Source organism: Epinephelus fuscoguttatus, linkage group LG16 (genome assembly GCF_011397635.1).
Source record: "Epinephelus fuscoguttatus linkage group LG16, E.fuscoguttatus.final_Chr_v1".
NCBI classification, from domain to species: Eukaryota; Metazoa; Chordata; class Actinopteri; order Perciformes; family Serranidae; genus Epinephelus; species Epinephelus fuscoguttatus.
The window spans coordinates 13,942,287-13,961,639 of NC_064767.1; the positions used below are offsets into that span (position 1 = coordinate 13,942,287).

Here is a 19,353-nt window from a genome sequence, read left to right on the forward strand (position 1 = left end):
GAAAGTTATGGTGCGTTCGTTTTGGACTCGGAGGTTGGAAATTCCCAGGTCCCAGTCGGAAGTTTAAACTCGATCGCACCCTGAGATCGGATTTCCAACTCAAACTCGGAGCAACCGCATCAACCCTGACTTACAAATTCAAGATGGCTGCCGGTCACATACATAGTGAGTAAACACTCTGCTGAAGTACTGTTTATAGTAGTTTTATCTTATATTTGATTTACATTAGGTCAGCCTCATCTGCAGCGTTCATCAGTTGGAGTGCATGATGGTTTTGAAGCTGTCTGTACTCCGAAAGTGCAAGGGCAACAAAGGCTTTCTTGCGGGCATCCATGTTTTTTTCTGACTTGTCCACCGTTGTCAACTAGAATGCAAAAACTTTTGACAACTCGGAGCTGACGTCATTCCCACTTCCGACTTCCGACCTCCAACCTCTGAGTACAAATGAATGCACCATTCAGGCAAAAGTCCAAGTAGGGTGGGAGGAAGGGGCGGTAGATGGGTCCAACAAACGCTGACCTTCACCCAGAGAGTGATGTTCGCATCCTGTAAAACTATAAAGCCAAACCCTGTTCTATTTTCCTAAACCTAACCACCAAGACAATGCATGTAACAGGCAGAACTTGACACAGCATCCCAGAACGTCAACAACCAACACACCAAGGATACCTTCTACGTTGTACGTGGAAAGACATGACCAGACGTCGATATGTGACGAGGTCGGAGTGAGAATGTGTTGCTAAAACATAGCACTGTTTTGAACTATGTAACCAACTCCCAGCTGGTATAAGCTAGGCTACATAAAACTTCCACACAGCGGGGTTAGTGGTAATGCAGAGTTACAGGTGACAACAGATGAAGAAGCCTGTGTTGCTCTCAGGTTTACTGTCGGTGTAGGAGGAGAGCTTTGTGACAAAACAATTTGGCAATCTGGGCAATCTTTAACTTGCGTAACAATGAAGCAGATGAGTGACACGCATGAGAAGAAAACTACAATATTCTACATGAATGGAAATCCCACAGGTTCTGCGACTGGTTTGGTTGGCGTGCTTTTATTTCAGATCTCAAAGGGGAGACAAAGCATTGAATCATTATATATTTCACTGTTTTTAGGCACCAATTCTCATTTTAATCATCTTTTTCACATGTCTATGGTGTATTTCCACCATCACAGCTGTCAGGACTCTGGTTTTTAAAACGTTTCTGTCCACTGCCTGAGGATTTAAGCACCTGATGCTGAGCAGACACAGATACTGACTCAGCTCCAGGACTCCTAAATCTCCTCTGCGAAACTGAATCCAGGAAAACTAAAGGCGGGGTCCTTTATTGTTACTGTTCAGTCAGTGAACGCGTCAACACCTGTAGAATCTGAGGTTTGGTGAGTAATCTATAGACAAACAAAATGTCAACCCAGATAAGGCTGGAACATTGGTCATGAAATCTGTCACGTATGAGTTGCACAAAACTGTACTTCTGTGTCGAACCATGCAGCATTGTTGCAGTGGGGACAGAAAGCCATAAATGGACCATGCATCACGGAAAAGGGAAATGGGGAAGTAGTTGGCGTGTTAAAGGCCGCCGTGTTCTCTGCAGCATCAGTCCAGTGTGGCTCGGTGTGTCTGTCGTGCTCCCAACAGCATCAACGCCATGACCCGTCTACTGCTCGGAGCCGTGCTGCTGGGGAACCTGGGAGTCTGTGTCACAGCTCAAGGTAACCATATTTATATGCTGTGTTATATTATGGATTGTTATTGTCTGACTGATTGATTTTTCTCTCTGCTGAGTTTTAAACATCAGCTGAGAGGAACCACACAGACTGATGGGTGCTCTCACATAACCAACAACAGCACTCACAAAAACCAGCTTCTACACTCATATAGAATATAATAAAATGCAAACAGACTTGACTGAGCAGTAAATTAGGTGAATCACAACTTATGTTCTTCGTCTCAGAATCATTTTAAGAGTCAAAACTTACTAAATGTCAGTTGTTATCAGTCGCCAACAAACAGTAAATTGATTTTTTTTTTTTTTCAGCCAAGAACAAAGTAGAAATGCAGCCGACTTATGGGCCAGCCCAGCAGACAATGACATCTGTTAGAGTAATGTGTGTAATGAGCTCTGAGATTTCGAGGAACTAAATCCAGGTTGCCAGATTTGAATAAACGAGCCCTGTGTTTTCAGGAACAATGTTGTGCATTGATGAAGCTGCAGCATGACAGCATCAGAGTCCTTTTAAGGACAAACAGAGTCCTGGTTCTGACCAGATGGAAGAATAAATCTATTTCATTATTCCATTTCATTCATAGCACTTTTCTACAGAAGCGTACTGCATTCACTTGACAAAAAAAAGCCCTGTTTTTCAGAGTAATTTATTTATTTTTCTGTTTTTTGGAGTAATTTTTTCCCTGTTTTTCTGAGTGATATTTTCTGTTTTTCTGAGTAATTTTTTCCCTGTTTATCATGGTAATTTTTGTCTGTTTTTCAGGGTATTTCTTTTTCTGTTTTTTTGTGGTAATTTTTTTTCTGTTTTTCGGGGTAATTTTTTTTCTGTTTTTCGTGGTCATTTTTTTTCCTGAACGAGGAGACAAGATACTTCAAAATCTCGTGAGAAGACAAATAAAACACTGTGTGAGTGTGTACTAAAAATAAATAACAAAATTGATAGAATAAGGATAGAAACTAGACACACAACAGATACACTGTAAAAAAGCCTTTCTGTAAAAGTATATTTTAAGGTGTTTTAAATGAAGACACTGAGTTTGCTAACCTACGTTCCCTAGGTAAGGAGCTCCACACCTGCAGGGCTCTGACGGAAAACACCAGGTTAGGAGGGTCCTACCTGAGGAGCACAGGCAGCAGCCAGGCTCATAGTGTGTCAGTAAATCTATAATTTAGCCAATCAAATCAAGTTGATTTAAAAACAACTGTACCTGACTTAACTGCTGTACAAAATAAAAGAATGACACACTAATATATAGCGATTAAAAAAAATGTACACAAATGTAAAACAGAATAAAACCAGTAAGAACAATCACACACGTAAAAAAAAGATGATAAAATACTAAAACTATTAAAACCATATTATGTTGGAGCAAGGCCATGTAGGGCTGTGAAAGTCATAAGTTAAGGTTTAAAATCAATTCTATACCTAACAGGTAGTCAGTGTAGAGTTGCAAGAGTGGGAATGATGTGGTCTTGTCTCTTGGACTTAGTAAGAAGTCTGGCAGTTGAGATCTGAGCGAGCTGGAGACAGGAAATGGCCTTGAATAGCCCTGAATACAGGGAGTTACAGTAGTCCAGATGTGATGAGATGAAAGCATGAATGACTTTTTCAAGGTCCACTTGAGATAAAAAAAAAAAAAAGTTTTACTTTTACAGTGTTTTTAATTTGAAGAAAGCAAGACTGCGGTTACGACCTTCATCCTTTTTACAGTTATTTGTATGATGAAGCTCAGGGTCAAATGTGACACCCAAACTGCGGGCAGATTGCTTTACATAGGAGGACAGGTTCACAAAGTTCTTTTTTAATATGGACAAAACTCTTTTATTCTTCCTCAGTTTCATCTGCTTCAAGTTATTTACCTATGGTTTGTTTATTTTTTTTTTGGCATTTTAGCCTCAAGATAAATCACCAGAACAGTTCTTTCCAGTATGAATCCTTTAAGAGTCACTCACAGGCTCAGGAAATCTCACCAAGCATTAACTTTTAAAAAAAATTTCAGAGCCTATAATAAAAGCTATTTGGAATAAATGCAGCTTCTGACTGGAGTCGAGGCTATACTGCACTTCTCTCTTAATTTTGAGTGTGTATTACTCCACTCCTTATTTTCATTTTATACTATTTTTGTTCCTAACTGTTGAGTTGCTGTATAATAACCACCATTATTATTTAACTGTTGCTCTTATCGTCTCATAAACCATTATGTAACTTCCTCAGGTCCAGTGATGCTCGCTCCACCCTCCCAGGTGAGGTTTGACTCTGTGGACTACAGAAACATCCTGCAATGGACTCCACCCGCCAACGGCAGCAGCTCACTGCAGTACTACGTCCAATGGAAGATGTGAGACATCGCACACACACTCACTCACACACATATATGTACAGCAGTACAGCAGCAGAAGAGGGTTTTCAGAGTTTGCAGCCCTGATCTCCTCAGGCAGGTCACTCCAAAGTTGACCTCGGGGCAACAAGAAAAGATGCATCTGAGGATCGCAGGGTGCGAGTGGGAACATAGGGCAGTAAAAGATCTGTGATATAACTTGGGACAAGGCCTCTCAGGGTTTTAAGTAATCAATAAAACCTTATAATCAGTTCTAAAGAAGCAGAGATTTGGATGAGTTGGAGGTGTGAGAGGGATTTTGTACTGATGCCAGAGAGGAAGGAACTGTAATAATCTAAATGGTTATGAATGCATGAATAACAGTTTCAGGAAGCATGTTAGAAAGGAATGATCTGATTCTGGAGATACTCTTGAGATGGTAGAAGCTGGACTGAACTACTGAATTTACAGATCTACATTTGTGCAGACATTCACAGTGTTTCTGTATTTCCTTCTCAGATGATGCATGAACTATCTGATTAATTTGAAAAGATTCATGATTGTAGTTGGTCACAGTAGCTCCTCAGCCAAGGAAGAAAGTGTCATGAAGCTTTTGCTTCACAAGGCCAGCAGAGCAACTGAAATGAGCCCAGCTGCAACATCAAAGTGATGCACATGGTGTAATAAATACAGGGTTTCAAAATGCGTGGCAGGAATTCACTCCCACCAAGTCAGAGCAGTCAAACAATCACAGGATGCAGGATGTACAAAATACAATAAGTGACCTTTAGTAACATAATTGAAATGACACAATTCATAAAAATGGGCGAAAGACTGCAACAGGTCACCCAACAAAAGGCTATTGAAACCCTATATTTATTACACCATGTGTATCACTATTATCCACCACAAAGAGTTTAAACCAGGACCAGACTGCTGGCTTCAAGCACACCAATAAACACGGCACGCTGTCGCCCTCTGCTGGAGGCACTGCAACTTACACACAGCTTGTACACTACAAACACACGTGACCTGCCCTGCACAGGTTACAGTCTAATTCCCCGCTGCGCTCTCAACCCACATGACTAAAAGGCATTTGAAAACACACACAAGGTAAATACATAAAGAATATTAAAGGTACTTAACTAACCTGGTCGGCGTCTGTTATTTATCTCTGGAAGCCGGAGTCCCTCCTGCCTGCAGTCAGGCTCACCTGCTGCCGGTTCAGTCAATCAGTCGCAGGGCTTCGTGTCTTCTACCTGCAATCAGACACACCTGTTGGCGCTCAATCAATAAGTCCCAGTGTTCATTCACATCACAATATTAATGTATCAACATGGAATGGTTTAGTCTGCATAATTTGTGCTGTACGGAAGGGCATTACATTCACTGAATGAATAAAAAACAAATTATATATATATTATTATATTATATATTATTATATATTATATAGGCCTCTATATTTTATATATATTTATAATCATGTTTGTGATATTTTTAATGATAATGTGTCGATTGTTTTTTAAATTTATTCAGATATAATGCTTTTATTCTGAAGAACGTTGACAGGAAGTGCCGTGCTTGTGTTTCTCGGTGGGCTCACTGTACAAATCAGCTAATTAATATTATGGTGTCAGCGAAAGGCCTTATTGTAGTACATCAGGATCTTATCTCGTAATTACGAGATACTAATTACAAGATAATTTCTCATAATTACGAGATAGTTTGTCATAATTACAAGAAAATTTCTCATAATTATGAGATAGCATCTCATAATTACGATATAATTTCTCATAATTACGAGATAGTTTCTCTTAATTGTGAGATGCTATGTCGTAATTACGAGATAACATCTCATAATTACACAGTAGTGTCTCATAATTACGACATATTTTCTCATAATTACGAGAATTTCTCATAATTACGAGATAGTTTCTCATAATTATGAGATAGTTTCTTATTATTACGAGATACTAGCTCATAATTACGAGATAAGGTGTCAATTGCTTTAACTTATTCACAATGCAATGCGCTCCCGTAGTACTTTTACTTTTGGCAATTTAAATATATTTTGAGGCTTTTGTACTTTTACTCAAGTAAAAGATAAATTTGGATACAGGACTTTTACTTGTAACAGAGTAGATCTGCTCTGAGGTAACACCATTTTAACTTCAGTAAAAGATGTAAGAGTATGTCTTCCACCTCTCTGCTGTGAGACAACTGTGATCCACAGAGTGAAATAACCTCTCTGTGTGTCTGTCTCTCTGTGTGTCTATCTCTCTGTGTGTCTGTCTCTCTGTGTGTCTATCTCTCTATGTGTCTGTCTCTCTGTGTCTGCTCCTCAGTTATGGCGAGCCTCAGTGGTTGGATGTCGACGGCTGTCAGGGGATCCAGAAGCACCAGTGTGACCTCAGTGACTTGACCTCTGACCTCAGAGAGTGGTACTACGCCAGAGTGCACGCCTCCTCCCTGCCCTCCAGCAAATCAGCCTGGGCCCTCTCCCCGAGGTTCAGCCCGCGCTGGGACAGTGAGTGTTTACTCTCCTCCTCCTCCTCCTCCTCCTCCTCATTGTCTGCATCCTCTTCTTTGTTTCCTCGCTTCCTCAAACTGATGCAAAAACTGAGGGAAGAATAAACAACCTGAAACACATACTGCTATATATAGTTCTTTATTTAGTCATTTATTAATCAATTTTTAAAAGATAAAAAACATATTTGATAAGTCGGTGATGTCGTCTGGTGCTTTAACTCCCCAACCTGCAACCTTGAAGTACAAGATGTTAACAAAACACACACAAAAACACAAAGTACCCCCTTTCACTGTCTCTCTTTCTCTGTCATGGCTTTGATTTGTGCTTCATCATCGTGCATTAAAAAAAGAAACCTAAAATGATATCCTTCTAATGTATCTGCAGCCAAAATCAGCTCTCCCGTACTGAAGCTGAACCTCACGGAGCAAGGGATTGTGGTCCGTGTGAGGCCGCCCAGGCTGCTCGTCAGGAAGCTGCACAGCAGTCTGCACTACAAGATCTACCTTATACACACCAGCGGAGAGGAGGTACACACACACATACACACACTCACACACAGTCAGGAAAATCAGGCCACTAGTTTTCCTGCAATCATGCGGACAAAGAAACAAACGGCACCAAAAACATGAGCTCCTTGGTGGAGCAGCAGATTAGCTGAACATGCAAACGTGAAATTTGTCTGCAGCCAAGCAAACAGTCATTAAGAATAAATAATTATGATGGATGAGTAATTAATGGATATTTACTTTTACATTGAGCTTATTGTTAGGTTTTAAGTTTTGGTGTTTGGATCCCAAAGATGCAGAGACACAGGAGTGGTGTCTTGACCAGGCTTTTATGGCAGGAGTGACACATCCTCAGCTGCCCACACACACTCTGCCAGGGAGAAAAGACACAGAACAACCCCAAACACAAAACCAAACATCACCATGACACTTATCTTTCAACTGCATTCTTATTTTTGCTATGAATGCACTTAATGTAAGTCTCATTGGATAAAAGCGTCAGCTAAATAAATGCAGTGTAATGATATAGATGAGCCTGTGAAGTAAAGATTTAAGGGCTGCAGCCAGCAATTATTTTTTATTATTTCGGTTCGGTACATGGCATACATGTATTATTTTCCGAGCATACAAGAACACAAGGCACATATTATTTATGATATGGAGGTGGACTCCAGTACATAAAGAGAAATTAACAAATAAGTCTAGAAGGAAAGAGAAGAAACTAACAAACAAAAGCATGTCACACGTATGTCCTCATACATCGGCGATACTCCTTTCTCCCGATGGCCATTTATTCTACTGAGCATACATTCATAACTATTTTCATTATTGATTCATCTGTTAATAGTTTCGTTTAGTCTTCAAAAGGTCAGAAAAATGCTGCTCTCAGTTCACCAGATGTCAAACAGCGGTCACATGACTCTAAGGTCACGTCTTCAAATGTCTTGTTTTGTCTGTCCAGCAGCCCAAAACCCAAAGATATTTAATTTATGTGATTAAATAGTAAAGAGGCAGCAAATCTTCACTTTTGAGGAGCTGGAATCAGAAAATAGCTGGTGATGAATGACTTTAACTATGAAACAATTATCAAAATTGTTGTTGAATCGATTAACTTTCAGCACTAAGAGAATCATCATCATGGTAAAAAACAGATGTTTACCTGGAGTCTGGAACTCACATACTAGTGAAGCAGTTACGCTGACACTACTACTGTTATGAAATCAAAGAGGAAGAAAAAAGAGGGAGAGGAAGAGCAGAAGAAGAACAACAACAAAACAAGAACAATAATAAAAGAGAACAACAACAACACTAGGAAACACAACTTTTTTCCGACATGTACTGTGTAATTTCTCCTGTAAGGCTCAGTTTGCTGTCAGACTCCATGGTAGGCTATCTTATGTAAAGATTGTTTCACGTGTCCAACTGTGCATCACAGTCCCTCACTGCTTCCTGTCATCTTCTCTCCTCCTCAGAAGGTGTTTGAGATGGGCTGCTGCTCCAACAAGCTGACTCTGAGAGAGCTGAAGCACAAGGCCAAATACTGCCTGCAAGCCCAGACCATGATCCCCCTCCAGACCAAGAGCAGCGCGCGCAGCCCTGAGAAATGTGTCACTACACTCTGATCACACAGGTGCCAGCACACACACACACACACACACACACACACTCCCAGAGAAACTCATCTTTCTCCTTATTTGTATACATGTTCAGTTTAGTTTGTTGAGTGCACATCACTGCAGTAACAAGCCACCTTATCTGTGAGAGCACGCTACAAGTGTCTGCTTTGTGTGACTGTGTCTGAGCTGCACAGTATTGTTGGAGAGTGAAAGGTATCCTCTCCGCTGCCACAAAAGATCACCAAATGAGAAGTCAAGTATCAGCTGTCGCACAACAATCGCCCGAGGTAGCGAGACAGAAAGAGGGAGGGAAAATGAAACTCCTGGAGGAGAAATCTTAGCAGGAGAGTTTCTCCTCAATGACTATAATTACCTCTGCTCACTCCACCCTGTGCACTATTTTTAGACCTGCGACAGATGTGCAGAGTTGTAATAATGTGAGTCTGGACAGTTATGTCTTTGTGTGGTTCATTAATGTTTTCCTCCCTCCTTCTCTTTGCTGTAGATTAACTCTGCCAACATGACACTCTGAATGACTGGACTTTTCACTCATCAGTTCAGCTTTGATTATCCATCGCTACCTCGATGGCTGCTGCCAGAAATATTAGTGCCAATAAAAGTGATGCACTTTATTCTTTAACGCATTAAGGATCTGACGTGTGGTGTGAACTGTGGAGGTAAACTGAGCGTACAGTACTTGAAACATTTCAGCCTCCAGAACACTTTGTTTCACTAAAGAAGAGCTTTTATTTAATGTAAAATTTTGTTTGTGAATGTTCTAAAATAATCTTAACTCAAGGTCCATTTACCAGCTTTTAAATGTGAGATTTATTTTGTGTGTCAGCTCTATACAGAGCCTGCGCTGTAGCCTACGCACATGGCCAAGCATTTATACCTGAGCAGTGGTGTGTCTGTGTCACTCTGCAGTTACACCTCCAAACCACTAGTCAGCGGCAGAGGTTTGTGTGAAGTGCTGTAAAGTTTAGTTAATTCAAAACACACTTAAAACACACATTAAACATGGCTTATAGAGACAGTTTCAAACACAAGTACACAACTCAGCTTCACAGTAACTCGCAGAATTCACAGACAAAGCACTTGTCTTTATCTGGACACATTTTCCCCACAAATTGTTTCCCCACAAGTGGTAACATTATTAGCACAAGCCTATGGCATTTTACATTGTGTAAATTAGCCTAGTGACGAGCGGAGATTTCCTCTGCTCATATGAAGCCAGGATAAATCACACACAAGACTTAAAATGCTATTTTAGTGGAGGCTTTATTGTCTTCACAATTTATTGTTGATAATGATGATGTGGTTCAAAGCTCCGGTAAAATCTAGTGAGTGGACCTTGAGTTAAGATAATTTCGTCTCTTCAGCTTGTTTTGTCCTTGACATGAAGCACAGCTCATTTTTCACTTTCGACACACTACAAGTGAATCACACAGACTTAAGACACTAATATCTACTTCAGCTTTCTCTACGGGTATTTCAGATTTTTTATTTAATGATTTCTTTCGTCTTAACGTTTCTGTTTGTTTGCTTAAACTGTTCCTCCAGCATCAGTTTCATTTGTGCATGGGCGGGAAGGATGTAGTTTGCATAAGTTAACACTGTGACCACTGTCTGTACTTTAATTCACCTGTGAAGATCAATAAATGTTACCTTAACTTTTAGCCAAAAAAAAAAAATAAAAATTAAAAAAAAATCTTAAAGTCAAACACTGCCAAAATATCTCAGGAGCTTTACTGTGACGCAACGAGTTTACACTTCAGCACTGTTCAGACGCAAAACTCTGAGAATTTATCATGTATTTGTTGTATGTGCCATGTTACAAATAAAAGCCACACACACTGTTTACACTGGTTCAATCAGTGTCACAGGATTAGGTAGTCTTTATTTTTTTTGCTGTCATTCAACCCTATGAGAGTGAGAATTAAAATCAACAAAGTGTTTATACTGTTGCTTAATTCTTTCATTTCCAAAAAATGGCTCAATCTTTTCCTAAGACAGCCGTGCGCTGCAGTTTTTAACAAACCATACTCAAACAGGATTAAATAGTGCACTCCTTGGGGTCTATTTTCAGCTGCGGATTGTTAAACATTTTGTGCAGCTAGTATGTTTTTGAGCAATAATGGAGGTCTGGGGTCATATTCATAAACATTCAATGAATACTCTCAGAGAGCTCCTAACTTAGCCTACAATTTTTTAGTAAGGAGTCTGAGCTTAGGAGAGATTTCGGAAAGTTCTCAGAGCAACTCTGTGCAAGGAAAGGACAGAAACTTTTACCTTAGTGGGGAGGTGTGGTTGACCCTGTTGACAGATGTGATTGGTTGTCACAGACACCCTTTCGTGAGCCTGCAAGGTGTGAACTGTGGACACCCAGTGGAAATGAAATGAACTGCTGACTATTAAAGTGACGTCATCATCACACTAGAAAGCTTTGTGTATATGGCCCCTGGTCTTTTCATACTTTAAAAGATATACAGTAACTGTCTGTAAACATGCTCCCCAGCGAAAGTGAAAGTAAAAGCCAGTCTCAATCTCTTTTTTTTTTGGTGTTGTATCTCTTGGATGCCTGCTATTTGCCACCTTTTTTATAAAGCCCCGAGCTCACATGAGCGTTGTGGGGGCACACACACATAGATGTCCCCAACACAGTACGCATTGATGCATCCATATTGTTAACCTAATGATTAGTATTAACGCTGAAGTGCAGGACTTCTACGTCTGTTACATTCAGGCCAAACAAGTTCACACAATGCTGATTAAGCCTATTGCCACCATGAAAAGCTGTCTGTGGTGTCTTGCCCGCGCAGGTGCACTGAAAGTGATGTGTTTTAAGTCAACTAGCCAAAAGTGGTATGGCGACAGCTGAGCTGGAAAATCCCAAGTGAACAAGAAAAACCTTGAAAACCTTGAAAATGTGGGGATACACTGCTTTTTCACTGCAGTAAGAAAGAGATCATGTCACCACTTTAACTTATGGGATGTACATGATCTGAATACTTCTTGAAATGTAAGTAGGAATCAGCATCAAATAATCGTGGTCATTCTGCAGCAAGAGAAAAAACAAAGGCAACATTAGTCTTGATTTAGACTTTATTCAAAATGTTGATAAAACTTGATACTCTTGATCAATCTGGCGTGAAATAACCAATACTGTAATGATAACAAAAGAAGTTCATTGAAACAGATGAACTCAAAGCTAATCTGACACGTTTCAGCGTGACGGAGACGTTCAGTGACTTAAAGGAAGTGTTGCATTTAACAGGAAGTCTCGTTAATTGATCAGAAGCTGGCGGGTCTTTCAGCGACAGCGCTGCGCCTCTGAGGTCGTTTTGTGAAGTTTTCGTACCGAGTCGTTTTCTTTGTAAGAACTCCTCACTAGCAGCTAGTTCATTTAGTGGTTTTGGTCCTGAAGACAGAGAGGCCTTTAGTGCTGGTCGAGGTGAATTTGGTCCCTTAGCCAGAAGCCTGAATGCACCTTATTGATAACCGGTATCACAAATATTCATGCTGCAGTTTGTCAAATGTAGTGGAATGTTTACACGTCGAGTCATGAACCGGACGACAAACCGCAGCTTCAAACTGAAATAAAATATTTTTAAGGGAACACAGAGCACCAGTGCATTGTGGTATTTACAGATTGAACCCTTAATTCATAGCAAAGGGTAAATCCAGTGATATCTTGGCTTGTAAACTGCCCCTTTAACAGCTCAGTGATTAGTAAGGCCTTTACAGTGTTGCTTTGACAGTCAGTGGTCATAAAACACAGATCATGGGAAACTTCACATTCTAAATCATCATCATAAGATGCCGCAGTGATATACACATCAGGAATCACAATTATATTTACACCATTTGGGAATTCAGATCTCGCTGTAGATGAGCCCTTGTTTTGTCCTTCAACAGGGGGACATGTTTTCTAATGTTCTCAAAAACAGACTGAAGTAAGACAGCGGGGAAGAAAGGGGGGATATAATCAGTCAACAGTAACACAGGAGTTAGAGAGCCCAGGAGTGACCAAGGGACTAGATACACAGTCAAATCTCCACACTGTCAAGCTCACAGAAGCCCAGAGAAAAACCTGCTGAACAAATCAGGATAACAAACACTTTGTTAATCATTTAGAGTCTGATAATGAAACTGTCTCCAGTCTCTTTAGCCAAAAATCTATCCTTAATGTCTCCAGACCTTTCTGAGCTTGATTAGATAGAGATTTGACGACATGCTGACACTGTTTGCTTGATGCTACATAAAAAGTGGACAAAAAGAAATAAAACAAAACCAAAAACATGACTTAATTAAACATAACATTTCAGGGTTCCCACTCATTTTTACCAATTCATTTGAAAAACTTTTCATAGTATTTCACCCCACTTTTATGACCTTATTTAAGTATTTTAAAATAGGCTGCTTCTCCATGTTGCTAACGTCAAACATTTTGTTGCAGAGCCCACATCCAGTGCAGTTAGGGTCTGCCTCCCTCTTGAGCCTAGTCATTCAAAGACGACAAATTATTAAATATGCACCTCAAGAGGGCATTTGGGAATAAGCAAACTGCTAGCACTGTGAACATAACTCACTTGTTAGACGTTGCTGCCATCTAGCTGCATACAACGGCTTCACAATGTATCTTTTTATTGTCATTTGGATGTCAACTTGCACGAGAGACTGCAATATTGCACTAAGAAAATTTTTTTTGGAGCTACTTCAAAGACTTCACTTAAAAATGAAACCATCGTCCTTTTTTTTTTAAAATCGGTGCCTATTTTTGCTCGCTTCAATGTTTAATATGTTATATATATATAAACATAATTTTCCTTTCATATTCTTTAAATTTAACAAGCAGTTTATTGTACTTTAGCAGTATACTGAGGGCAGAAAGGCCTCAACCTGGTACACTTTAATATCAGCTTATTAACGTAACATTCTTAGTAAGTAATATTGTGGTAATATTGTAATCGTAATATTAGTAATGTAATATTGTTATCGTGATATTCAACAATGTGACTGCATGTTTTCCTCAAATAGTGTAACCCTACTGCATACGCCAGTGTATATCAATTGATATTAGTGATGTTTCAACAGTCACAGCACTAGATATAAATAAGTATTATACGGAACAAATTCTACAGAATGTTAAGATGGGAATTTTCTAAACATACTTCAAACAATAGCCAAAAAAGTGTATATTCAAAACTTTCCCAAAACATTTTGTTATCTCTAAACTATTTCCAGGCCTTGAAAACAGTTTCTCTAACTTAGGAATTTCATGATCGTGGGAACTCTGGCATTTGTTTGCCTAAATTGCAATACTGTGCTCACATGATAGTAAAAATTAAGACATGAATTTGACATACAGAGAAATGTCAATGCGTCAGAAGGCACAGTTTGTCTGGTTTACAGAATTACATCACCATCACAGTCTGGTTTATAGTATTGCTATTTGGTGGCGTGGTCACTCCCGGGCTGTGTAGAAATCCTTCCATGATTTGAATCTGAAATCTGCTGCGTCATTATGTTCAGCCAATCAGCCATCATCACGGGGGATTAGATTGTATTCATAATTTATGGCAGGTTTTCCTGACGTGAACATTCGTGACTGAAGTGTTCCCCTGCTCTGCTGCAGTGTGCTGAATACAGGAAATAATAAACAAACAAAAAAAACCAACCGTTTCTATAAATACTCTTACAAAAATCCATATTAGCAACACATGACCACAGTGGCCGTTTAAAATTTATCCAAGTTTTGAGTGAAAAGATTTCACGTTTGCTTCGTAGGACTTCCAGTGTTTTTCTACCTGCATCTCTAAAATCTTCAGGGCATTCTGGGAGGAGACATACTTGCATCCCTGCTACGATCCAGTGTGTAACCTGTCCCCAGAGCACAGACGATACTGCAGCATCGCTGACTTTTAAAACAGTCATAAAACAGCATATATGTAATACAAAACAACTGCCAGCATTAGGCTGAGAATGGGATAAAAAGAAATATTTACAAACAAGGCATAACCATTTTTTTTTTGTTCAACATTTTAAGGGTACATGCATGCATGATTCTCAAGTCACAAAAACCTAAAAGCGTGATCGCACAACTTTGAAACTGACATGGAATGTATGTCTTGCTGGTCGCTACGGTAAGGTCAAGTCTCTTCATATTAAATTACCTATAAAAATATATATATAAATAAAAAGGTGAGGGTATTGTGTTGCGAAAGCTGCAGCAGCGGTCAACGTTGAGCTGCACCGACAGAACGAGAAAGGAAGAAGGTAACAAAAGGGAGAGACAGAGGTGAGCGAACAAAGGCGACAGTCGAGCACCGAGGGATCAGAGGAGGAGCTGCTGATCCAGAACGTTCTGCTCAGGTTTCAGAACTGTGTGTGTGTTCGAGAGACAAGGCAGTGTGTATGCGTTATTATTCTCCTGCCAGTGTTCTGCCTGGTTCTGCCACACTGCGCTGTGATTGGGTGGTACTCATAACCTCAACATGTCCTTCTGAGTGGATGCTAGCTGTGAGCATGACCAAAGTCCCGCCCTACTGTGCTATGAGCGCAGATTTCGAGGGAGAGGTAATGTGACTAAACATGGAGCAATACAGTGGAGAGATGTGTGTAACATGCAGCAGAGCAGTGATTGTCATCTGTGCATGGCATCACCATGGGGCGCTGTATACACTACAAGAGGGAGACACACGAGGGGTTCAGCCCGCTCCGCAGAACCTGTTGTGTGCACGCCAAGACGCCAGCAGAGCCAACAATGTTCTTGAAGAAACGGAGAAGTAGGAGAAGAGATGCCAGGAGACACGTCAGCCCTTAGAAAATTAGGGGAAAGTCGGCTTTTTAATTGGGCTCTGGCCCAAAACTACTGCCATGGTTTGAAAGTTAGGGTTGGGCCAGATTTTTTGGGCCTGCTCAGAGCTTTAATGCTTCAGGCGCGTGCCTCTGTCAAAGAGCATATCTCAGTTCTTTTAATGCATTACAGTAGAAAGCTATTCTACTTCTGAGTGGGGAGCGTTGGAAAACCGTGAGCAATAGTAATTCTTAGAAAGAAAAAGAGAGAGGGACTTGGCTGAGACACTGCAGCTGTGCCTGCCTCCATTTTTTTGCACAGCAAGAAGCCTCATCTACAGGTCGGCGGCCTGTACAGCTGGCTCCTCATGCTCTTTGTAAAATCTACAACAGTTCTACGGCTGAAACTTCTGTGCAACCTGCAGTGAAGAAACTGGCTGAGGATCACCAAGCACAGGGTTTACACTGGCTTTTAAAGCAATTTAGCTTATTTCCTTTGAAGGTTACGATAAATAGGCCGTCAACGGAAGCTAGCTTACTGATACTAGCTAGCAAGATACTGAGCCCCACATCGCTCCTGATGGCTGTTCCATCGGCACGTGAGTGTGTTAAAGCTGTGTAGCATGTGGCACCTCTTTCAGTATCCTCAGCCACCTGTGTTCAAAGGTGACGCGTAGTGTAGAAAGCACTTTGAGTGGTTGGGAGACTGGAAAGGGGTGATACAAGTGCAAGTCCATTTACTGCTTTTTTCCAAGTGGCCTCAGACTTTTTCCTTAGTAGGCTGCCCTTGTTTTCAATCGGAACAATTAATAAGAATACTTCTAGTTTGGCCGTTCACTGTCTGGCTGCTGTTTGTGATCAATAACGAGATGCCTTTAAAGTTTAAATATCAATTTTCTTACTGTTGCATTTGTTTAACACTCATAAATACTGTATGACTTCTATTGACGTGGCTTTTTAGTTCCCTGGGAAACTAATGTTAATGACATTCCAGCTGTCCAGTTCAATCAAATCTGTTTTTTGGCATTTAATGACATGCTTTTTTAATGACATAATATTAATATTGAAGGAGGACAATTAACCTACATTTCAACTAATGGTGCAGAAGGGGACCTGGAAAACTGATAGGGCCCAAAAAAGATTGAGACGAACTGTCTTAAAGAGTTCTCTAACCCTTTGACTTTCTTGAATTTGGTTAATCAGATTTTTAGCCATTTGCAGCTTTTACAGCAACAATGACAGCAAGGCAAATGTAACCAAGAGGAAAACTGGCCTACACTAGAGCATCACGCTGAGGTAACAAGTACTAGCCAATCACAGTGCAGTAGGGTGACAGTAGGCAGGACATGGGAAGGGTAAAAAACATAACGCAGCATGTTAGACTGTTCTCAAACTGAGTGGGTGCATGTTCTAGACCTCCTGTGACACAGATGTCTTTGAGAAGTCTCAGACTTAGCTACGCTCTAGAACACTGAGATCCCTATGTCCTAGAGCTAAGACAAAGCTGGGTTCTATGTTACAGAACGTTTTATAAAATGGAGGACAAAAAAGGCAGCCTGGTTCTAAACCCTCCAGGAGTTTTAGGCCAAAAATTCTGTCTGTATGTTCTGAAACACTAGATTGTACGGGATGAACTATGACCACAGCAGATCACTTTCCACGGCTCCTACGAGAGGAACTCTTTCTCCAGCTCGAAAACGGAGGTCCGTCCCGGGGAACTCTGAATGCGGCAGAGTGGCACAGTGCAGTCCCGTTTCTGTCCCTCTGTGTCCATGTCCAGCAGTGAGCAGCCCTCTGACGTCAGCACCATGCTTAGGTTTTGTGCTGTCTTCTCTCCAGAGTAGTGGCCTAGGGAGTAGCTCTTGTTGCGTCCCCGCAGCAGGGCCCAGGCGTGGGGTCTGGCCCGGAACGACACTGGCCGTGGTCTGGAGAAGGCCTCGCCACTGGAAGGCTTCTCTGATGCTCCGTCCTTCTCTCTATCCTGCTTCTTCTGTGTGGCTGGAGGAGGCAGAGCAGGTGGGCCATTGGCTGGAGACAAGACAGGGGAGAGTTAATATCTCTTCACACTACATGCTCACTTCCCTTCACCCCTGTTTTGTGTTACTCACTATTGTGGTTGGTGGTGTATTTCTTTCTGCGTAGACGTGTTCCAGTGTTGTGGTTGCTCTGCTCTGGTGGCTGGCTTTGGGTTTGCACTGGTGTCTGTGTGTTAGCTGCAGTCCTGTTACTCTGGCCTTCTGTAGAAGCTGCCGGGCCCGGTCTGGATGACTCTGCATGATGATTGGCAGCCACCAGCTCAGCCTTCCCCGGGCTGGACTGTGACACCTCCGCCTCAGACTGTAAGAGGCACTTGGTGGAGTTGCATTCCATGATGGCAGACATGGAGATGAGATTGACAGGCTGGGTAGCGGTGTGATTTGACGATGCCTCGTCTTTGCGGGAGCGACCACTGGGCGGTGAGGTGCTGCGGCGGAACCGGGTCGCTCGCTGAAACAGGCCCTCCTTCTTCTTCTTCTCTTTCTCCTCGCGCGGGGGCTCGCAATCTTCCCCAGAGTTTTTGAGAGCCTCCCTAATGTCATAACCGAGCACAACTGAAGCCAGCAGTGAGCCGCAGCCGTACAGCACAGAGTCAGTCTTGCGGCGAGCTGACGTCCGCTTCAGGCTGTTAGTGGGGGTCAGCTGTGGGGTGGTGGAGGTGGATGAGGTGGATGTGGTGGTGTAGGGGTCGTCTGGGGTCTCTGGTGGGGCACCCTGACCTGCTGCCCCGACCCCAGCATCTGCCGACCCACAATGCCCACCGGGGCTCTGAGGCTGCTGCTCGTCCCTCCACAGAGGTAGATCGATGTACACCTGGTTGGGGAACTTGAGCTGCTTTGGCTTGGAGCTGCTGTCGGGACATTCCTGGGAGAATGCCTCGTCTTTGCCGCCCCCTGCTGGAAACACAGACGTGGAAATCAGACAATACAATCACATAAAACATGCAAACAAGCAAAAAGGACAGGTGTCCATGGGAATGAATACTGAAAGAGTAACTGCTGCCCAACCTCCCACATGTGAACTTAACTTTTATATTTTTTTACAATTTAAAATTGGTAAAAACTTATTTCATTGTAGACCTGTGCACAGTGTATTGCTTCGCTTAGCACCTCCTTGCCTCGCTGTCTCTCTTCTAATCATGAGACACAAGAAGACTACTGTTGCAGGAGTATAAGCTCCGTGAGAGTTAATGAGTGACCACCTGAACGGACACACACACACACACACACACACACACACACACACAATTTATAGTTTACTACACTAACTCCAGGGGTAGGCAACTTGCAGCTCCGGAGCCACATGAGTCTCTTTAGACCCTCTTCAGTGGCTTCGTCTGGCTTTGACATAAAATTATCTGGAAATGAATGGCACTTATTTTTTAACATTCAAATGTTCATTTTTCATTATTGTTGGCCTGAAGTAATTATTGCTTTCTTCAACTGTAAAAATGTGAAGCCCTTACATCAAATTAAAAAATGTTTTAATGTTTCATCAACTAAAATGTGCGTCATACGTCTTCCACCTGGTGCCTTTTCCTCTAAATTTAGCTGAACTTCAGTAGCAGTGGCCTGGAGTCTGTCAAGCATGGCTAACTATAGATTCCAAATACAAAAAAGGAAAAGTCATAGGGGAAAATAGAGGATTTAATAATGTGTGGACAGATTCATTTACTTTCACCACCAAAGTTAAAGTACTAAATAATTACACAGAGTAGCAGCCTTGTAGTAAATCATATAAATGAATGCTCATTTAGACCTGTTCGTATTGTTGATGGGCTAATTTAGACTGAATAGACTGTTACCTTTATTCAAATATGTTTT

At 41.4% G+C, this 19,353-nt stretch overlaps 2 protein-coding genes across 4 annotated transcripts in view; one reads left to right on the forward strand and one right to left on the reverse strand.

The window, feature by feature from the left end:
• The first annotated feature begins 1,241 nt into the window (after positions 1–1,241).
• Positions 1,242–10,576, forward strand: il22ra2 (interleukin 22 receptor, alpha 2). Of its 2 annotated transcripts, none has more exons than XM_049601120.1 (7): positions 1,242–1,378; positions 1,492–1,711; positions 3,941–4,064; positions 6,389–6,570; positions 6,958–7,100; positions 8,555–8,709; positions 9,201–10,576. In XM_049601120.1, the coding sequence occupies exons 2-6, from the start codon at positions 1,648–1,650 to the stop codon at positions 8,699–8,701; spliced, it is 660 nt and encodes a 219-aa protein (XP_049457077.1). In that variant the 5' UTR covers positions 1,242–1,378; positions 1,492–1,647; the 3' UTR covers positions 8,702–8,709; positions 9,201–10,576. The 2 variants fall into 2 exon arrangements, with proteins under 2 accessions (XP_049457077.1, XP_049457076.1); XM_049601119.1 differs by having other exon boundaries at positions 1,248–1,378; positions 8,552–8,709.
• Positions 10,577–11,793: 1,217 nt separating this feature from the next.
• Positions 11,794–19,353, reverse strand: part of map3k21 (mitogen-activated protein kinase kinase kinase 21) — a 32,692-nt gene continuing 25,132 nt past the window's right edge. The window contains exons 9-10 of one of the 2 annotated variants that reach the window (XM_049600403.1): positions 17,602–18,423; positions 11,794–17,521 (exon numbers count right to left, since the gene is read on the reverse strand). In XM_049600403.1, coding sequence (XP_049456360.1) covers positions 17,160–17,521; positions 17,602–18,423 — 1,184 coding nt within the window. In that variant the 3' untranslated portion in view covers positions 11,794–17,159. Of the gene's footprint in view, positions 17,522–17,601; positions 18,427–19,353 lie in introns of both variants that reach the window. The other variant, XM_049600402.1, reaches the window with a different exon arrangement.

What these genes read in the sequence shown, in the direction of transcription:
- il22ra2 (XM_049601119.1), top strand. Translation starts at nt 1,648, where the DNA reads ATGACCCGTCTACTGCTCGGAGCCGTGCTGCTGGGGAACCTGGGAGTC. An exon ending in TACTACGTCCAATGGAAGAT is followed by an intron (nt 4,065 to 6,388) that starts GTGAGACATCGC and finishes TCTGCTCCTCAG; the next exon opens with TTATGGCGAGCCTCAGTGGT. An exon ending in TACACACCAGCGGAGAGGAG is followed by an intron (nt 7,101 to 8,551) that starts GTACACACACAC and finishes TCTCCTCCTCAG; the next exon opens with AAGGTGTTTGAGATGGGCTG.